At 54.4% G+C, this 20,028-nt stretch overlaps 1 protein-coding gene across 1 annotated transcript in view; it reads left to right on the top strand.

Moving 5' to 3' along the window:
• cux1a (cut-like homeobox 1a) overlaps window positions 1–20,028 on the top strand; it is a 152,318-nt gene that overhangs the window by 85,327 nt on the left and 46,963 nt on the right. The window contains exons 5-8 of the mRNA XM_036525813.1: window positions 4,247–4,384; window positions 6,767–6,890; window positions 8,954–9,030; window positions 9,596–9,662. Of these exons, the coding sequence (XP_036381706.1) occupies window positions 4,247–4,384; window positions 6,767–6,890; window positions 8,954–9,030; window positions 9,596–9,662 (406 nt within the window). The remainder of the gene's footprint in view (window positions 1–4,246; window positions 4,385–6,766; window positions 6,891–8,953; window positions 9,031–9,595; window positions 9,663–20,028) is intronic.

Below are 20,028 nucleotides of genomic sequence, written 5' to 3'. Positions count from 1 at the left end.
GGGGTGTCCCGCTTCCACCTCATCTCCCACTCGCACTCGTCTGCTCTGCGCCCCCTTTCTCTGCTGCTTCTGAGGCACCCTGCCCCTCTTCACCCCTCCCTCTCTTTTTAACTCTGCCTTTCATTCTCCTTCCCTCTCTATCTCTCCCTCTCTCCCTCTGTGTCCTTCCATCTCTCCCCCTCTTTCTATCTCTGTCTCTTTCCTCTCTCTCTTTCCCTCCCTCCCTGTCTCCCTCTCCCCCCTTCACTCCCTCCCTGCCTCTCTCCCTTTCTTCCTCACCGTTTCTCCAGTTTCTCCCTCTCTCCCTCTCTCTCCCTCTCTCTTCCTCTCTTCCTCACCGTTTCTCCCTCTCTCTCCCTCTCTCTCCCTCTCTTCCTCTCTCTCCCTCTCTCTCCCTCTCCCTCTCTCCTTCCCTCTCCCTCTCTCCCTCTCTCTTCCTCTCTTCCTCACCGTTTCTCCCTCTCTCCCTCTCTCTCCCTCTCTCTCCCTCTCTTCCTCTCTCTCCCTCTCTCCTTCCCTCTCCCTCTCTCCCTCTCTCTCCCTCTCTTCCTCTCTCTCCCTCTCCCTCTCTCCCTCTCTCTCCCTCTCTTCCTCTCTCTCCCTCTCCCTCTCTCCTTCTCTCTCCCTCTCTCTTCCTCTCTTCCTCTCTCTCCCTCTCCCTCTCTCTCCCTCTCTCTTCCTCTCTTCCTCACTGTTTCTCCCTCTCTCCCTCTCTCTCCCTCTCTCTTCCTCTCTTCCTCACCGTTTCTCCCTCTCTCTCCCTCTCCCTCTCTCCTTCCCTCTCCCTCTCTTCCTCTCCCCCCCGTGTGGATCCAGCCTGCTCGTTGCTGCTGCCGTGCACTCTCTGTCACTCCCTGCCCCTCCCCGCTTGCTCCCGCACGTCCCACCGGGGCTCTGGGGGCTAATGTAATCATATGATTACATAATTAACCCAGCTGTCTCATTAAAGAAAATCAACTGGAATTGGGGCATAATTAGTCATACGGTAATTAGTATGCTGATGACGGCCGCTGATGAAAAGGCCCCGCTGTCTGGCTGGGACTGTGAGGGGACCACCGTGGGGCCTCTGGTTCCTCTCCCCCCAGACCACCGTTGGGCCTCTGGTCCCTCTCCCCCCAGATCACCGTGGGGCCTCTGGTCCCTCTATCCCAGTCCAACACAAGGCTTTTTGGGCTTTCAGCTGTAGATCACTGCAGACGCCCAGTTGGGAACAGGACACAGTCAGACTCCCAGAGTGACAAGTTCTAAGGCGAGACCCACAGAAATTTAAACCTGGTAAGCGAGATAATAAGGCTGCACTTTCCCCTGCATCCAGAATCTCCAGGAAGCCAAGACCTTTGACAGTAAGGTCGCAGCTCCCTAATCTAACCGAGATGTATAACATGTGAACCCAGCAAGATTTGGAAGTGACCCAAATCGCTCTCCCACCGCACCAGAGAATAGAGGGTTCAAAGTCGGATTTCAGTCCATGACCAACACACAAGTTGCACACAAGCGAGGCAGCCCGCTGTGTGCTGTAGCAGGGGGAGAAGCTTGGTAAAGGAGCTCAAAAAGAGCCTGGTTGCTTTGGGATTCAGGAACTGTGTTGCTGGAATGTCAGCCCTAAAATAAAGCCATTGTCCCTCTGCAACACATCTCCTCTGAGCTGTTTTCTCTTTTATTGATTTCTACCCTCGCCTGCTGGAGCGGATCATGCAGGGGTTTTTGCGATTTGTGGTGGAAGCTACCAGTGTCTTTCCCTTTGTGAGTAGAATGCCGCTCGCGGGATGGATGGCCCCAGTTGTTTGCTGGTTAAAGTTGTTGTTGAAGGAGAGTTCTAGGTCTGCTCGTGACTCCCGATTGGCTGAACTCGAGGCAAATGTCCTCAGAACTCGGTCTGCTTCCACCCGGCGCGGTCATGTGACCTGAAGCTCCTGATGCCCTGCTGCCTCAGCACAATCACAGGATGCAAATAGGAGCTGCTATACATAGCTGTGCTGCCGTGGCACTGAGCACACGGGCGATTAGTCAGAGAGCGGGTACGGTGTCTGGCCATGCTGGAGGGTTTGGCAGAGAGACTCAGGGGTGCACACAGCCCCCCCCCCCCCCCCCCCCCCCCCCCCCCCCCCCGCCCTTTTTGTCATGGAGGGGGTTTTAAGCATTTTTGACACCTGGCCGTGATTGTGGATTTCCACACTCCCGCATATAGTGTGAGCAGCAGCGGGCTCCTGGGCAGGGTGAAGGACAATTTTCGGTGAGGAGCAATACATCAGACCCGTTTTCGCTGGGCACAGATAATGTCCTGGGTCTCTCTGCTCCTCCTGTGCCTCTCTGTGCCTCTCTGTGCCTCTCTGTTCCCCTCTGTTCCCCTCTGTGCTCCTCTGTACCCCTCTGTGCTCCTCTGTACCCCTCTGTTCCCCTCTGTGCCCCTCTGTGCCTCTCTGTTCCCCTCTGTGCTCATCTGTACCCCTCTGTTCCCCTCTGTGCCCCTCTGTTCCCCTCTGTGCTCCTCTGTACCCCTCTGTGCTCCTCTGTACCACTCTGTACCCCTCTGTGCTCCTCTGTACCCCTCTGTGCTCCTCTGTACCCCTCTGTGCTCCTCTGTACCACTCTGTGCCCCTCTGTGCCCCTCTGTTCCACTCTGTGCCCCTCTGTGCCCCTCTGTGCCTCTCTGTTCCCCTCTGTTCCCCTCTGTGCTCCTCTGTACCCCTCTGTGCTCCTCTGTACCCCTCTGTTCCCCTCTGTGCTCCTCTGTACCCCTCTGTTCCCCTCTGTGCCCCTCTGTGCCCCTCTGTACCCCTCTGTGCCCCTCTGTACCCCTCTGTGCCCCTCTGTGCCCCTCTGAGCTCCTCGGTTCCTCTGTACCCCTCTGTTCTCCTCTGTGCTCCTCTGTGCTCCTCTGTGCTCCTCTGTACCCCTCTGTACCCCTCTGTGCCCCTCTGTGCCCCTCTGAGCTCCTCGGTTCCTCTGTGCTCCTCTGAGGGAAGGCTGGGCCGCGGGCCTGCAGGCGCGGGCTCTGTCCGGCACCCGCGGTGTGTGGTCCGTCGCGCCGTTACAGTGTCAGCCCACCCCCCCGGCGATGACCACGCTGGAGCTCGTGGCGCTGCCGGAGAGGCCGGGCGCACGTCCAGAAACGGAGCCTGCAGCAGAATTTTGAGCCGAGTGTCAGTCACGTGTGAATTATCTCTGCAGAGACAAGCTCGCTAATTTCTTCCAGGACCCCCCTCTACCCCTCTCGCCTTATTTTGAAGGCGGGAAACGTGTTGGTTCGACAGCCTCTCTCTGTGATTCTTGCGATATGTTTGGGGCTTGGCAGTGCGGAGGGCTTTGTTTGAGCAGCCGCGGCCCTGACTTGCTCCGATTAGTGTCAGACTTGGTGGGCAATTAGCCGGCCCTGTAAGGCAGCGGTAAACACCGATGTGGGGAGCTTTCTTAGGCAGCCTGCCCTCCTCCTCTGGCCTGGGGCGGCCCCGGAGCTTTGCTGCAGCGTGCTGGAAAGAGGAAGTGGATGAGGATGGGCAGCCTGCTGACCTTCACTCTAAAAGCAACTGAGCTCTGAGTTCACTCTCAGACTGCAGAGCTCTCCAGTGCTGCCTGCTTAGCCTAGCATGAGTGTATAGCCATGCGCAGTTGGGTACCCAAATCGAAATAACCCTCAGTTCATGTGTTTGTGTGTGTGTGTGTGTGTGTGTGTGTGTGTGTGTGTGTGTGTGTGTGTGTGCGTGCGTGCGCGCGTGCGCGTGTGTGTGTGTGTGGCTCTCCCTGTCTGAATACTGTGCGTGTGTGTGTGCGTGCGTGTGTGTGTGTGTGTGTGTGTGTGTGTGTGTGTGTGTGTGTGTGTGTGTGTGTGTGCGTGTGTGTGTGTGTGTAGTTGCCCTTGTCTGAATGAATGCTCTGTTCTGTGTGTGTGTGTGTGTATGTATATGTATGTGTGTGGCTCTCCCTGTCTGAATACTGTGTGTGTGTGTGTGTGTGCGTGTCTGTGTGTGTGTGTGTGTGTGTGTGTGTGTGTGTGTGTGTGTGTGTGTCTGTGTGTGTTCGTGTGTGTGTGTTCGTGTGTTTGTTCGTGTGTGTGTGTGTGTGTGTGTGTGTGTGTGTGTGTGTTCGTGTGTGTGTTCGTGTGTGTGTTCGTGTGTGTGTGTGTGTGTGTGTGTGTGTGTGTGTGTGTGTGTGTGTGTGTGTGTGTGTGTGGCTCTCCCTGTCTGAATACTGTGTGTGTGCATGTGTGGTTCTCCCTGTCTGACCGCTTCGCTCCGCTGTGTCCCAGACCCAGCACCAGCCCTGGAGGTGGCACAGCAGCTGCAGGTGAAGGTGCAGAGGATGCACGACATCGAGACGGAGAACCAGAAGCTCCGGGAGACGCTGGAGGAGTACAACAAGGAGTTCGCCGAGGTCAAGAACCACGGTGAGGAGGCGCCGGCTGCCCGCTGGCCCGACTTGCTCCTCTGTCAGGCCACACCGCCTTTCAGCCAGGAGCCTGCCATTGCACAAGCTTTCCACGGTTATTCGCGGAGATAGATGCCATGAAAATGTTTCTCTTTCTGAGTAATATACCCGAAAATCATGGTTATGTCATAATCTGCACAAATCTGCTGTGCGTACAGTTTGTGGTTTGTGGCTGTGACCTCGGCACCAGTGGGTGCTATCCATTTCTGAGAATCTGTGTCCTCTAGTGAGGTACAAACAAGTGCTCCATGCTTAAAATTTGTGAAACTTTTTATTCTTCTTACTTCTTACTTATAGCTTCTCATACGTGCATTTACATATTAAGGACACCAGTTTCTGCCTCTTTCTTGGCCTTTTTATTTCTGCATAACTTCTGCTGAACTGCTCTTAATTCTGATGCTGCAGGTGTAACATAAGGTGACTTAACTCATGTTGGGTGGCGATGGTTTTAAACATCAGCTGCGCAGATGAAGAGCTCGCAGCAGGACAGATTAACAGGGAGGTCGCCTGAGGACATGGTCTTAGATCAGACTACTTTTGTAAAAAATCATGCTAGAACCTATGTGAAAGCAGAGAGCGGGCTTGTTTAAAGCCTTCAGTCGCCTGTTGAAGTGGAAATTCAGCCCAAGGAGTGTATTGTCCAAGCCTCGGCTGCCTTCCCTCCCCCTCCACTGTATTGGGCTGGGATCCCCCCACCACCACCACCACCAAGAGCTAATTGAAGCTGCTCAATAGCGGCAATATTTTATTTTGGCATTGATTTTTATTTGCTTTCTTTTCCCCCATGCCCCTCCTGCTAGCTATACAGGAGATATCCCACCCCAACACACACACACACACACACAGACACACACACACTTTCTTACGCCCCAGAACCCCCTCGCATTCTTCCCAGCTGTGGCCATTGATCCCCAGCAACCTAAATGTTTAAAGTTCAATTTAATAGTTAAGGGGTAAAAGGTCTCAGAAGGGAATCGTGGCCATTGATTATGTGTCAGGGTTGAAATGCTGGAGTTTAAATCACAGCAGAGGAGGGAAAAAAGGGAAGAAAAAAAGCAGCGAGGGGAAACCGAGAGCTCTCAGTCAGGAGCGCGCACACACACACACACACACACACACACACACACACACACACACGCACGCACAGATCTGCTGCTCGCTCTCTCTGCCTGTCTCTTACATACACACTCACACATTCGCTTTCCCCTCTCTCTGCCAATCAAACACACACGCACACATGCATATGTGCACATGCAGATGCACACACATGCCTTTCACTGTCTCGCTAGCCTCTGTGAGCCCTGTTCAACAGGACCCAACATGAGGAGCATTACTGAAGCCACTCTCAAAGCAAAGCCTTGACAGTTGGTGTTAAAGTTAAAAGAAAGCCATGTGGCTGACATAGATACATGGGAATGGATTGGAACAAGCCAGGTGGCTAACATAACTAAACTCATGAAGACTTTCATTGTTTTAAATTATACTTTTTAAGCAATGTAAATGTATTTTTGCTAGGTGGTATGTTTAGAGTCCTCATCATAAGTTCGTATAATTAAGTATAGATTACATATGTAGTAATATGAATTATTTTTAAGTGTACATGTGTCCATAGAGCGTAAAATACACATTCAGTTTCCCATATGGTGTCTTTAACTGCACCGTGAGACAGTCATTACCATTCTCCAGCTTGCCGATGCAAACTATTATGCATGTGATGTGCTCTCAAGGTGCAGTAGTTGAGTGCGTGTCGTGCAGAAGGCGGTGGACAGTAGCCCAGATGAGTAAACGGTGCTCTCTGTCCGTAGTTCAGTTCTGTGACAGAGCTTGGTAGCCCAGTGGCTCTCTGCGGGGGTGTGTTTGGGGCGGGCTCAAGACCCATTCACCCCACGCCATTGAAGGCTGATACTGGCTCCGCTGGGAGAGCTTAGGGTGACTCGTGGGGGCGCTTTGTGTCAGCTGCATAGGAGTGTTATTGAGTCAGTGCTTTATCTGTTCATATTTGGGTTTACTTTATTTCGGCGGGTTTTGTAAGAGCTCAGACTGGTGCGTAAATTTGAAGGTTTCCGGCGAGGGCGTCCCCGTTGTGATGGAACCCCTCCGCAGTTACCATTCAGAGCAGCAGGAAAATGTGCACCGCGCACAAGTTAATTAGGCCCTGCTGTACCGTCGATTCTGTAATAGCTTGTGCTGGCAGGGCTGCGTGGAACATTAGTAGGTCTGGATAGGGCTACACTTGGGAACGATTGATCTAAACCTAATTTCTGCTGCTGCTTCTCTTCCCTTCTCTCTCTCTCTCTCTCTCTCTCTCTCTCTCTCTCTCTGTCTCCCACCCCTCGGGCAGAGGTCACAATCAAAGCACTTAAGGAGAAGATTCGGGAGTATGAGGAGTCCCTGAAGAACCAGGCGGAGAACCTGGCCCAGGAGAAGGAGCAGCTGCTTCACAATGACTATGCAGAGAAGGAGAGGTGAGTGAGGGCGCCCCCTGCAGGCGAGGGGGAACGACAGCAGGCCGACGCACAAACTGGATCGGATAGGATACCAAATGGGATGCCGCAGATGTGTATTGGAAGACGCCTCACAACCCTGATATTTCTAAATATAACGACGCCTACACTGTGTCTGGAGCCGTGCCTGACCGCCCGTAACCCCTGTGTTTTTGTCAGTGTCTCTGATCACGGTTAGTGCCTGGTTTGTCCGCGCTGATGCGCGTTGCGGCGGTGCACAGGCACACCGGTGTGTCGGCAGAGAGCCTGGCACGCCTCGCTGTGGGATCCGCATCACCGGGCGCCGGCGGGCCAAGCGAGAGCACGGCGCTCCGCAGCCTTTCAGCACCGGAATAAGGTTTCCTTTTATTACACCAATCAAGCAGCGTTTTTAGCGACGGGAACGAAACCCGAGACGCCCACCTGAGCCATTTTCTTATTAAACAAAGGGACAGAAGGCGGGAGACGGGCCGGCAGCGCCGCACGTGACCGCCGTCGGAGCGGGCCTCTCCCGCAGCTGTGCCGCTGAATGCCAGCTCTGTGGAAGCTAAGGCTGGCGTGAGCAGGAGTCACGCAGGGCTGGGCAGTTATCAGAAGTTGTGTCCCTGAAGCACGTGTACCCCGCTAATGCGTTGAGAAATTTGGCCCTCTCCCTCCAGAAAAAGCCTAACGCTCTACACCCCTTTACTCCTCCCATTCGGAGGGGTTTGTTCACATGTGGCCGTAATACTTCAGCGCGGGGTCTTTACCTGCATTTCCTGCTCGAAAGTGCCATCGTTTGTGGGCAGACCTCGCCATTTAGGAAAGGGGGATTATCAGTGGGACAGCCGCCAGTTCTCCTTTCCCCTGCAGCGGGAGCGGCAGCAGACGCACGGTGCCCGGGTGGCCTTGGCTCAGCCCTCCACAGCGCCCGGCAGTTCATCCCCGCGGTGTCGCTGAGGTCAGGCGGGGGCACCAGCGAGCCCAGCGCCCTTATTAAGGAACCCGGGCTGGGCCGAGGCTCTGTCTGCGGAGGCTCCAGCCAAGCCAAGCAGCCAGGGCCAGCCAGCCTTTATATAAACACACTGAGTGTGCCGGGCTGGCGGAGGAATGCCTTACGCATGTCGCCGCTGTTTCAAAACACCACTTAGCACGCTTCGCTAAGGAGACCCAGGGATTCACAGGCAAGGATACTCTTACAGGAAGCCAAATGTGTTGAATTTTTATTTTCCGTTTTTATTTTTTTTTTCCTCACACGGACTTACACCGACTTCCACATTGCAAAGAGAATTTTCCTACTCTAATGATCAAAGTCAAATAATGAATGTTGGGGATACTGACCGTAAAGTGATCTACCACTTTGGATTGAAATGTCTGCTGTTGGGGAGGGAGGCTTTGGAGAAGTACTTCAGGGGTATCAAGGACAACAAAAATCATCAGTACTTTCAAGCTGACAGTCAAACCGTTAATCAGTGTGTCAGTCAATAAATGCTTCAGTCAGACGTAAACAGATACGTCGAATAATGTGTGCCTGATTGAGGCAGGGAATTAGGAACACTCTTAGTAAATATGTCAGAATGGACTAAAGGGAAGTACTCATGCCAGTCAAACACATCAATACATGGTATTGCCAAAACAAACCAACAAAAGCACTATCCCTGGGTTTGATTTTCTAATTGAGCCAGCGTGGCTGCCTGCCCACAGCAGTAGTGTAAAGACGTACGCTCTGACGCTTTTTCTCTGTAATGCAGCGGCTGTATTTAGTGGTGGAGGAACGTCGTGGCACCTCTCGAGCGCGCTTGTGCTGTTGGGCTGACGATAAAAGGCCCATCAAAGGGCCCGTTGCGTTGAGTTATTAATATCCCGCACCGCTGCAGCCTTAAAAGGCGCGGCTTTATTGGCTAAAAATAAAATCCTTCTTTTCTGGAGGAGTGGAAGGTGCGCGAGCGCCTGCGTGCGTAAACATTCCTACCAAATAACAAACAGAGGCTGGGCCGTCGGGAGGCGAAACGCACTCCACTGTGAGGCTCTGACTCCCCCTCCTCTCCCCTCCCCTCCCCTCACAGGAAGCTGCAGGAGACGCAGGAGTCGCTGGCCTCCAAGCTCGAGGAGGCCGACCGCAAGGTCCAATCCCTACAGACAGGTACGAGCCCGCCGCCGCGCCAGGAAGCAGAGACTGACACTGCGTCGCTGTGGACAGACCCCCCCCCCCCCCCCCCCCTGCCACGTCCAGCGGGGGCAGGCCGGGGCATGTCGTTCCCGCTGCACTTAACAGACAAGACCCCGCTTGTTAGCGGTCCCCCACCAGCAGCCGCTCCTCTCCCCACAGTGTCCTCTAAAGCGTCACATCGCACACCGTCAGATGCAGCGTCAGATGGAGCGTCTTCCTCGCGTGCTCGTGGCCGGGGAGCGGCTACCCCGCGGCTGTCACATCCAGCACACGTACCACACCTCGGTCTGCTCCTCCTGCCCGCCTCTGTACCCTCACCCTGTCAGGTGTCACTGCTCTTTCAGCCAGCTCTGTAAATCATGTTTGGCGGGGTGCAGGAGAGGGATTTGGCCCAGATAGCGTAGTGCAACCCCTTGCCTGTTATCAGTATCCCCCCCCCCTTTCAGAACCCCCCCCCCCTCACCCCCCAAACCAGTGTTTCCAATTTTGTCCAGCTCACTCTTTGATGCCACTTCTGTTGACTCTGTTTGTTTCCCAGCACTTGAAGCAACTCAGGCAGAGCTTTTTGATCTGAAGACCAAGTATGACGGAGAGTCCACAGCAAAGTAAGTCCCTGCTCTAAGCCTGTCTTCTCAGCTCAGTGACAGGCATGACGTGGCACGAGCTGGCTGCGCTCTCCCTGGAGGTGGGGGGCGGGTGAAAGGGAGCTGTGGTTCGTCTGGTGTAATTGCACCTGAATATGTGGAAAATCGGATATCCCTTAATTGCTGAGGTAGCTGTGTAGCCGGCGTCTCGCATTACCGCTCCTGACTGTCTCGGTCGATTCGTCCTGATCCCGGTTCTGGGAAGAGCAGCTCCTAATGGCTGAGAGCTTAGCTTTTCCCTACTCTGCAGAAATCAGTGCCAGGTGTCATCAGCCCAGAAAAATTCACATCATCGATGGGCCAGAAATCCCAGAAAACAAACACTTTCGATCCCCTGAATTTTTTTTTTCTCAAAAACGTCTCCTGAAGAAAAAGACCTGTTTGACTCTCTCTTCCTCCTTGAGGTTGGTTTGAGTCATGCATGAAAGTTTCATACCGTGCACCATGGTGGTATAATGTGAGGTGCGTGCGCACCTGGTGTAAGTGCAGGTGCAGCATGGTCATGAGTCCGGAGGAGGGATACGAGGTGAGGGTGAGGAGGTCCTGGCTGTAAGAGGAGTGTGTGCGTGTGCACATGTGCGAGTTTGCATGTGATTGTGTGTGTCTGTGTGTGTGTTTGCGTGTGCATGCCTGTGTGTTTGTGTGTGTGCCTTTTTGCTTGTTTACATGGGTGTGTGCGTGTCCTTTTGTGTGTTTACATGAGTGCCTGTGTGTCTGTCTGTGTGTCTGTGTGTGTATGTGTCTGTCTGTATGTCTGTGTGTCTGTGTGTGTATGTGCGCGTGTGTGTGTGCGCATGCGCGCGCGGAGCCGTGTGTGGGAGCGCTCTCTGCTCTCCCTGTGGTCGGGGCGCGGGCTGTAATTTCCATGTCGAGCTGTCACACAGGAATGCCGCCTATTGCTGAGCCCGCGCCCCGGGGCTATTCTGGTGCTTACCACCCAGCTCCTGGAAGCCGCTTAATTATAGCTGGCGCGACCGAACGAAGGCCGCTGTTGCCAGGCCCTCGCGCAGGCCTTTTGAAGGGAGCAGGCCCCGATGTCATCGCCGGGCTGCGGCCGCCGCTCCCCCCTCGGCGGCCGCCACACCGCCGAGTTCACGGCCATGCTGGAGGCCTCCCTCCTGCCTCTGTCCCGCAGCGAGCAGGAGACGGAGCGGGAGGTCCCGATTCTGCACCTGTCCCAGTAACACTCCCGCATGGGGCCCAGCCAGTACCCCCCTGCGCTGCTTGAGGTCGCTGATCAATCGTATTCTGGTATATAATCGTCTCTCTTTTAATGAGGCATCTTCATTGCTCTCAGCAGACTTTAGACTACCTGATCAGGCTCCTGTTGTGAACATGGCCGTGCAGTGCGCACACACTTGGCCCCAGCAGCTGAATCTGTGCTGTTCTCTTGAGCGCACGGTCGCCGTGCCTTTGTCTGGATGTTTGGTCCCTTCAGGTGATTGTTTTGACAGGCTGATGTGCTGAGACTCAGCCCTGCTGTCACTCACGGCAGCTGCGGAGAGCCAGATCAGCCGAGACAGGAGGACACGCGCGAGGCCCCTCCTGTTACAGTTTCGCGAAGATGCGAAACCTCTTGCTCCTGTTCTCGCTGCTTTTTCGGTCACGACGAAGCGGGGCTCGGAGAGGGCAGAGAGGCAGAGCCTTTTTCCCTCCGCCCTCGTCCGCCCGCGCTCTCGCCTCCCCCAGACGGCCTGCTCCTTCGTGTGTGTTCTGGCATGCTTAGCATACCGAGGATGGCTCGGTGCGCTGTGCGTCTCCTGTCTGGCACAGCTGCCAGATTAAAGGAGGGAGGCAGAGGGGGGATCTCTGAGGGGGCCAGCTGCCACCTCGCGTCTCCTTCAGAGAAGCTTAACCCACCCCCCCCTCCTCCGCCCCACAACGGCACGGAAACGACACACCTAACCAAACACGAAAACAGCGCCCATCCCAGCCAGACCTCTCCGCTTCCTATTGCGCCAGCAAACAGCTTCTCTCGTTACGCTACCGGATAGATTCTGCCGTCAGGCCTAAACTCGCAGGGAGGGGATGTCGACTGGTGAAGCGCGTATCCGGTTCTCCTGTCTGCCTCCGCGGACAGTCCCGAGACATTATATTCCCAGAGTAATGTCCCGGCTGTGACACAGAGCGGTGTGTCTGGGTGAAGGGTACTGGCTGCAGCTTTCCGGGTCCTCTCTCATTAGCCTTCCTCTGCTGCTGTACTGCGCAGGACAGCTGTCTGCCTGATTACCGACGCGCCGTGTCTCGGCCGCCCGGTGGGGCTCGGTGTCGGGAGTGCCCGCCTGTCAGCATGAGCCGTCCCCTGCGGTCCCTCGGCGGAGAGGACCCGGCCTGTCGCCGTGCCCGCTCTTGAACAGGTTCCCCCCGCGGCCCGGGGCAGACGGGCGAGGCGGCTGCCGCAGCCACTCGGAGCGCCGTTTGAGAAACTGCCGCGTTGTGTGCGCAGCACCAGAGCTGCCATGTTGTTCATCCTTTGTGTGGTGAGACTTCGGCTGGCGGCCGTATCCTTCTACAGCTCCTCTCAGTGGACTCTCCTGCGATCCGTCACCAGTGATTGCAACAGCAGCTTTCAGACTTTGAGAGCCTTCTGCAGCAGCGTGAAATCCAAGCAGCTTTCTCCATTTAGATTTCCTTATGACCCGAAAACAGAGAGGCAGAAAAGTAGGTAAAAGGAATGTCTGGGAAGTCCCCTATAGAGCATTAATCTGTATTGTGGCGGTGAGGAACATTGTGTACTGAGCTGGACTGTTTGCTAAACAGCCTTTCACAGGTATAATGCTCAGTTCTTGGGTGGAATTTTCCCGGCTTAGTACAGATCGCGGGATAGCATTGTTCCATCCTCTTCTTTTCAGCGTCGGCCTCCGATCACGGCGTTGTCTGTAGCGGCAGTTTCAAAACACAGGGCTCAGCTTTAGCAGTTAGCCAGATTGACTGATAAGCCTACAAGCTGCCGTGCTCTGGTGTGTTCAGGGCCTGCAACACCTTTCTTTGCAGGCAAATTATGGGAGCATGTAATTGATTTGAAATGTTTTTTGTGTCCAGGGAAAATGGACTCCATACATATTGACTCCACACATGCACCCATACAAAATTGGCAACGTGTGGGTTTTTTGGTTGGGGCGGGTAGGGGGCGTGTGGGGGGGGGGGTGATGGTGGATGGTGCAGAGGTGTTTCAGTGTGACCTCCTGGTGTGCGTCCCCGCTAGTCACATTAGCCGCTGCTGGAGGAGCAGTTGCATAGTTTATTGTAGCCCGGTGTGCAGTGAAAGGAACAGACCACGTGGGCTGCAGGATCAGGGCCGTAGGAGCACGCTGACAGCCCAGATCCACCAGGCGAAGACAGAGACAGAGAGAGAGAGAGAGAGAGAGAGAGAGAGAGAGAGCTGTGTGTGTGTGTGTGTGGGCGTGTGTCACAGACGGCTGCAGCTCAGCGCCTCGCTCTCCACGGCGACCCCTGAGCCCCGCTCGGCCTCTGCGGCGATGTCGTCGGGCAGGCACGATGTTTCGATCGATGGCGCGGAAGCCGTTTATCCAGGTGATCTTAGCCCTCTTTCACACTCCTCCACAGTGAGTTCTCCGTTTTTCCGCTTCGTGATGACGCTTCCCCTCTTCCACAGAGCGCCTGTGTTAGTGTTCCTCTGTACCTAATCCACCTGTGTAGCGCTCTGTAGGACTGTCCTTCCACCTTCTGTGTTCATTCTGTCACATGCAGCACACGCGCAGCCAGTATTCCCTGTTGAAAGCAGCTTGCGGTACAAGCGAAGGCTGGGGCAGTCTTCGGCGGTGGTCTGCCTTGGCCTGTCGGGAGCTGAAGGAACAAGGATGTGAAAATATAAATAGAGTGGATGGAGTTTATTAATAAGAGGATTTAATAAGACTTAATAAGAGTTCTTTTAAAAAAGTGCTGAAAGGTATTGTGTGACAAGATAGGGTGGATACCATTCCCAGATACAAATCGAGGTGCTCCTTCTTTCCCAGCTCTTAATCAGGAGGGGTGTGCTGATAATTTCGGCCGCTCGGCGTGGGGAACGTGATGCTGTTAAGAGATGGAAGTTGGCTGCCATTTTGGGGCGAAAATCGAATTTGTACCTACAATCACTCCTGTGAAAGATCGGCGAACATGGGGAAAATTGAATTGGGGCCCCTCCTCGAGAGGCCCTGTCTGGAAGGGCGCGTAACAGAGGCCCGTATTTACACAGCGGCACCCAGTCGTACAAGTTTAGCGATTCCTGTTCAAATTAGATTTCAGCCATTTTTAAATGTGTTACCCTCTCATTCGATAAACATAAACGCTTAGGAATCCAATAACAGGAGAGGGAGCCGCTAATTGACTTTCATGCTCGCCGGCTCCTTCCTCTCTGGAAGTCCCTGCTGTTGATTTTATCTGAGGCCGCGTCTGAGGCCATCCGAGACTGAGACGGAGCCGGAGCTATCCCAGCAGCTTGCACTGTGCTGACGAGAGAGGAAGGGGAGACAGAGAGAGAGGGGGAGAGAGAGAGAGGCTTCTCATTAGGGAGCTGTGTAGGAGCCATGTGCACGCACACACATACACACGCACACACACACACCCTCCACTTGCTCATAGACAGAGTGCCTTGTACCTCATCAATGGATCCTTGTTCTGTCTCGGAGGGCTAATTATGTCTCAGTTGAAATGGAGTCATGGAAAGCACTCCCCCCTCTGATGCCAGCTTCCCGAACGCAGCTTTCAGGGGCCCGGGCGCCTGTCTCACTGCTGCCCCCCACCCCCCCCTTTCTCTCTCTCTATCTATCTCTATCTTTCTCTCTATCTCTGCCATTTCTCTCTCTCTGTCCAACCCCTGCCCACACCTCACCCATGTCAGAGGGCCCTCATGTTCCACTCCCCTCAGTATTACACAATAAATGTTACTGCTGTGGTAAGAACTGTTTGCTAAGGGCCGTCCCTCTGCCCAGCTTAACCAGGCGTGGTCCAGATCAGGCGTGAACAGCAGTGACGTCACGGGCAACGAACTGGCGTAATGAGAGGTGGCACACAGTCAGATTAAACGGAAGACTACTTCCAGGTGCCTGGCGGGTTTGCACAGATGAGCCATCCCATAATAAGTCTTTTCTCAGCTTTGATTTCCACACTGCCTGCTTCCGATCAGTGGAGGCCGTGCTTGCTGAGACCGGCGGCACAAGAGAATGGCAGGGAGAGCCATCGAGGGTTAACCTTAACTGTAACAAATGGAATTTCGCTCCATAGAGTAGGGATGGTATACACTGGGACAATCCTTACAAAGTTTGTATAATGTGATTATATGACGCCTCTAGATGAATAAGGTGTAGTAGTAAAGTGCCTTAAAAGAATTTACCCCCATTCGGGGACGGGGACGTATGGGAATGGCTTTTGGGAATCGGAGTTTTAAGGGTCTTCCACTCCATTTAGCAGGAGGGTTTGCGTGTTTAGTTTGATTGTTTGCTTCCTTGATTCCAACCATCTGATTAAGCATCGAAAGCCACTCTGTTTTCTCAAAATAAACAGATGAATATGTATGGATCTGGCAGCTCACCAGTTTCTGTTCCTTCATTTCTGCAGCCTGGCACGTAGCAGAGAGCAGAAGGAAATCAGTGTTTTAAAGACGTGCAAAGGAGCTCCTTATTAGAGGTGGAATTTAAGGGTTTTTTTTTTTTCCCCGAAGACAGTTTTGCCAGGATGGTTATTTTCCGTGTGCTCTAATGAAGAGTTGCGTTTCATTCAGTTATGCAAACACTCCGGGACATTTGCTGACCAGTTCAAACACCTGAGCGAACGTTTGCTCACCGAGGAGCACTGCGCAGGGTGCCCTTGAGGACTTGAGGCGAACTCGGGTTCAAACAGGTTGTGCGTTTATTTTCCTGTGATTGTGAGGGCATTGTATAGCTGTCACAGGTTGAAGGCGCTGCAGTTTGCTTTCCCCGCTGCGATTCATCTGCCATCTGATATTTTTTGTTTTAAAAAGTGAAGATATGTAGAGAATTCCAAACACAGCCAGCCGCGGATTGTTGCGATTGCACATTCTGGAAACAGCCTCATCCTGTCAGGTGCTTCTGAATTTATCGTTGGCTTGCGAGAGCAGTTAGCGTGATTATTCGTCTCCCTAAAGAATGAAGTACCGAAAAGCTCCCTCAGATACAAACAAAAGTATCCCCCTACAGAAAACTACACTTTCATTTTATCGGGCCTTGACAAGAAGAGAACCTAAGTGAATACATGTCTTAAATATTTTAATAGGATTTTTCCTTTGCAACTGAAGTAAAACCATGCTGTGAATAGCTGTGTGCCAGGCTGTGTGCTGCACAGCATGGCAGTCGGTCCCCCTGGTAATTCTGCGCTGTTTGTGTTGTTGGTGTGACCGGGTCTGCTCAGTGCTTCAGCTAGTGTGACACCGGCACAGCTGTAGAGTCTCCACCTCATCCAGGTCACCTTCAGATACCCTCTGTAGTGTATGTGTATGTGTATGTGTATATGTGTGTGTGTGTGTGTGCGCGTGTGTGAGTGTACGTGCGTGCGAGTGATTGTGTGTGTGTGTGTGTGTGTGTGTGTGTGTGTGTGTGTGTGTGTGTGAGTGAGTGAGTGTATGCGTGCGTGTGTGTGTGCGTGTGTGGGGTAGGGTGGAGTGTGTCTGTGTGTGTCTGTGTGTGTGTGTGTGCGCGTGTTTGTGTGAGTGAGTGAGTGAATGAGTGTGTGTGTGTGTGTGTGTGAGTGAGTGAGTGTGCGTGGGGTAGGGTGGAGTGTGTCTGTCTCTGTCTGTGTGTGTGTGTGTGTGTGTGTGTGTGTGTGTGTGTGTGTGTGTGTGTGTGTGAGTGTATGTGTGTGTGTGTGTGTGCGTGTGTGGGGTAGAGTGGAGTGTGTCTGTGCGTGTGTGTGTGTGTGCATGTGTGTGTGTGCGTGCGCACGTGTGTGTGTGTGTGTGTGCGCGTGTGTGGGGTGCGGTTTTTGGTGCAGGCCCCCTTGCATTCGCCATGTTCCTGACGATGCCACCGCACTGCGCATGGTTACGTAATCCCGGGTCCCGGGGGGGGGGAGGATGAGAAGCTCAGATCCTCCTCCTGGGCCCCCAGCGGAGACAGCCATTGCACAGAGGCCCCCACCCCCCAACCCCCCAACCCCCCTTCCTCCCACCGCCTGGCCCTCGCGCGTCTGTGATCTAATGGCAGCTGGGCTCCGTCGGCGCGGGCCAGGGGCCGGCCTGCACGCACGTTACACAAACACCAGTCTGCGTCTGAAGTGGCGCGGTAATGAGCAGAAAAGAAAGAGGAAGCGGGCCGGTCCCTTCGAGGCCTCTCCCGCCCCGCTTTGATCTGCGCCTTCTTAAGCCCCGAGTCCCAGTCTTAAAAGAGTCCCAGTGTCACAGTGGCAAGCAGCTCGCGACTGTTTACGCTCGGCGCCTTTTCATCCGCTGTCTCCGCGCCGACGGAGGATTTTACACTGGGATGTTAAATGAACTGGACCATTTTGCTTGGCTTAATCATGACGGTTACATCGGCGCTTGTGATGTCTGCCGTGTGCAGAGAGCGCTGTTTCAGGCTCTGTGGGACGGGCTTTGCCTGCAGCAGGCCAGTGGGGTTGTGACTCCTTTCGCCTTTGCTGTACCTCCACCTCAGTGCTGCCCCTTCCAACCGTCTTCATCCCCCGCAGGCCCCCCCGTCTCTCTCCTCCCTCGCCCCCCCCCTCCCCTCCCCCGCTGCTGTCTGCAGGAAGGTATTGGCTCGGCAAGGGTGCGTGGAGGAGGAAGCCTCCTCTCCACTCGAGTAGGATAATGGAACACATCGATTTGTTTCATCGTGTGTTTGAGACCGACCCCCCCCCCCCCCTCCCCTGTTTGGGCCGCGTTAGCTGAGGAATGTCACCGTGGCCAGAGGCCTGCGAGGTGTCTGATGTCCCGCTCCATCCCCCCCACGCCCACCCCCCGTCCCCACCCCCCGTGCCCCGGGGCTGATCTCCGCGGAGGCAGACGGGAGGCCGGGCTCCGTGGCGTGCCGCCATGTGAAATTTTAATGCACTGCTTTAGAGTGGGGCCCCTATCAGCGCGCCTGCTCTCCTCCCCCGAGCCTTTCCCATTTACCGCCTGGCTGAGCAGAGCGCCGCGCCCGGTGCAGACGCACTTAACCCTCCCCGCGCCGTAATCCCGCGCGTCCGGGGCAGGGTGTCGCGTGCTCCACGCGTCAGGGGCTTTCTCTTTCCCGGTAACGGACCAGCCGGACGACCGAGGCGGACAGGCAGCGCGGCAGATGCTTCTCAGAGCGGCGCAGCGGTCTGGGTTAAAAAAGAGTTTCTGCCTTCTGCTGAGAGCACAGCTGCGCACTGCCAGGTCTCAGCAGATTCTGTGTGGGCATTGTCTTCCAGGTACTGCACCTGTCCTGAAAGAATGAGTGCTCAGAACAAAAATAACACCGTTTTTTTAAAGGTTGTGGTAATTATTTTTGCTGGATGTGGATTTTCCGGTGCGGGTTTGCAGTGGATTCATTTATTTAGAGGTATCTCTATTGGTACAAGAGGAGGGATGTGTCCTGGATTTAAGTTTTTTCTGCTGTTTCAGAGGCGAATCTGACAGCTCGTCTGCATAGCTGTATGTCCGTATGCTAGAGGAACATGAAAGGGATCCTCTCTCGCTCCCGGCCTCCATCAGAACCAGCCTTACATTGGGAGCAGGGCACTTTATTTCGCAAGGCTGTGATGCCTGTTGGATCATTGTTTTTGATACATCGTGGATAGTAAAACCTATTCATACATTTGGCTTTTAATGCTAAATCCCACCCGGGATTCAGCCACGATCCTCGTGTCCAGGGTGCAGTGCTTATATCCTGCGTGTTTAAAAGAGAGCAGCGGGCTGTGGTGAGGCCGGGGGAGGCCCGCCGTACACCTTGTGCTCAGCACGGCCTCCTTTTTGAAGCGCTCCAGCAGCCATATTTAAAAATCCCAAAACCCAGCAGTGCTTTGATGTGGTGTTTCATGCTTCAGCTGGGCGTGGGCGATGATTCGGCTCGCGGCTCGGGGGGGGTGGTGGGGGACGAGGCCTGAGACACAGAGCCCCCCTCTCTCACCTAGCAGGGTCTGCATGGTCCCAAAAAAAAGAAAGGACCTGAATACGAATGCTTTTCATAAATATGTTTTTTTGAAAAAGCGAGCGAAAGGGTGAAAGTAGGCCAGCGCCTCTGCGAGTGGTTAGTGTCTGTGCTGTCAGGCCGGCTGTGCTGGCGCGCCGCTGAGTGAACACCTGGGGAGGTGCCAGGTGCCAGGTGCCCGCGGAGAGAGGGGCTTCAGCCCGCGCCTGCTCCCCCTTCACCCCCGACCCCTACCCTGCTGCCCGCGAGGGGCCTGTCAGAGCTGCTCTTCCTCTAGAGGTTTATAAACCGCGTTAGGCTTCTCCCTCCATCATACGTCATTGAACCAGTTGGATGGGGGGAAAGGAAATAAAAAGAGCATGTTTTTAGAAGCACGTGTAGACAGTGCCTTATGGCTTACTTGTTTGATATGTGGTTCTTAACAACCAATGAGACCGGGCCACGGTGCGTCTTCAGCCCATTTCGCAGTCATGGTGATCAGTTGAGAATGAAGTGCTGTTTTCTCCTCACCCAAATTGGAATGGAATGGCTTGGATGGTATTTGCCGTCCTCTTTGGAAGAGCCGGCCGCGGTTTTGTTTCCTTTAAAGATTAATGCACTATCGATCGTCAGGCCTTTAAATAGCAGCTGGGTCTGGGGCCCCCGACGCGGGCCTGTGCTGCTCTTCCCCGGCTCTGCTCCTCCCGAGCGCTCTCTCTCACGGCGGCCCTCACTGGCAGTGACGGGCGAGCGCTGGGGGAGGCGCGGTGCCGGGAGCCGCAGAGCTGGTGCAGACAGGGCCCGGCCGCGCCGGAGCTGTGCACATTAATAACGTCAGGCCCCTGTGACAGGCCCAGCGCGGAGGAGGCAGCCCAACCCTGCAGCATCTGGGGCTCGCTGGAGAGAGGACCAGCAGAGAGAGAGAGAGAGAGGGAGAGAGTGTGTGTGTGTGTGTGTGTGTGTGCATGTGCATGTATGTGAGAGAGAGTGTGTGTGTACGCGCGTGCGTGTGTGAGAGAGTGTGTGTGTGTGCGTGGGGGGTGTATTGCCTGCTCATATGAGTGTGTGCGTGTGTCCATATGCGAGTGAACGTGCATGCATAGACATGAATATATACGTGTGCATATGCTTGCCCATGTGAATGTATGTGCATGCATTGTGTGTGTGTGTGTGTGTTTGTATGCGTGAGTATACGTGCCCGTGTTTTTGTAAGCGAGCTAGCACATGTTTGCATGTGCTCGCACTGAAAGAGCTACCCTCCGCACTCCATCCAGCTGCAT

This window comes from Megalops cyprinoides, chromosome 3, assembly GCF_013368585.1.
Source record: "Megalops cyprinoides isolate fMegCyp1 chromosome 3, fMegCyp1.pri, whole genome shotgun sequence".
In the NCBI taxonomy this organism is placed as follows: domain Eukaryota; kingdom Metazoa; phylum Chordata; class Actinopteri; order Elopiformes; family Megalopidae; genus Megalops; species Megalops cyprinoides.
This window is presented reverse-complemented; position numbering and strand designations above follow the sequence as displayed.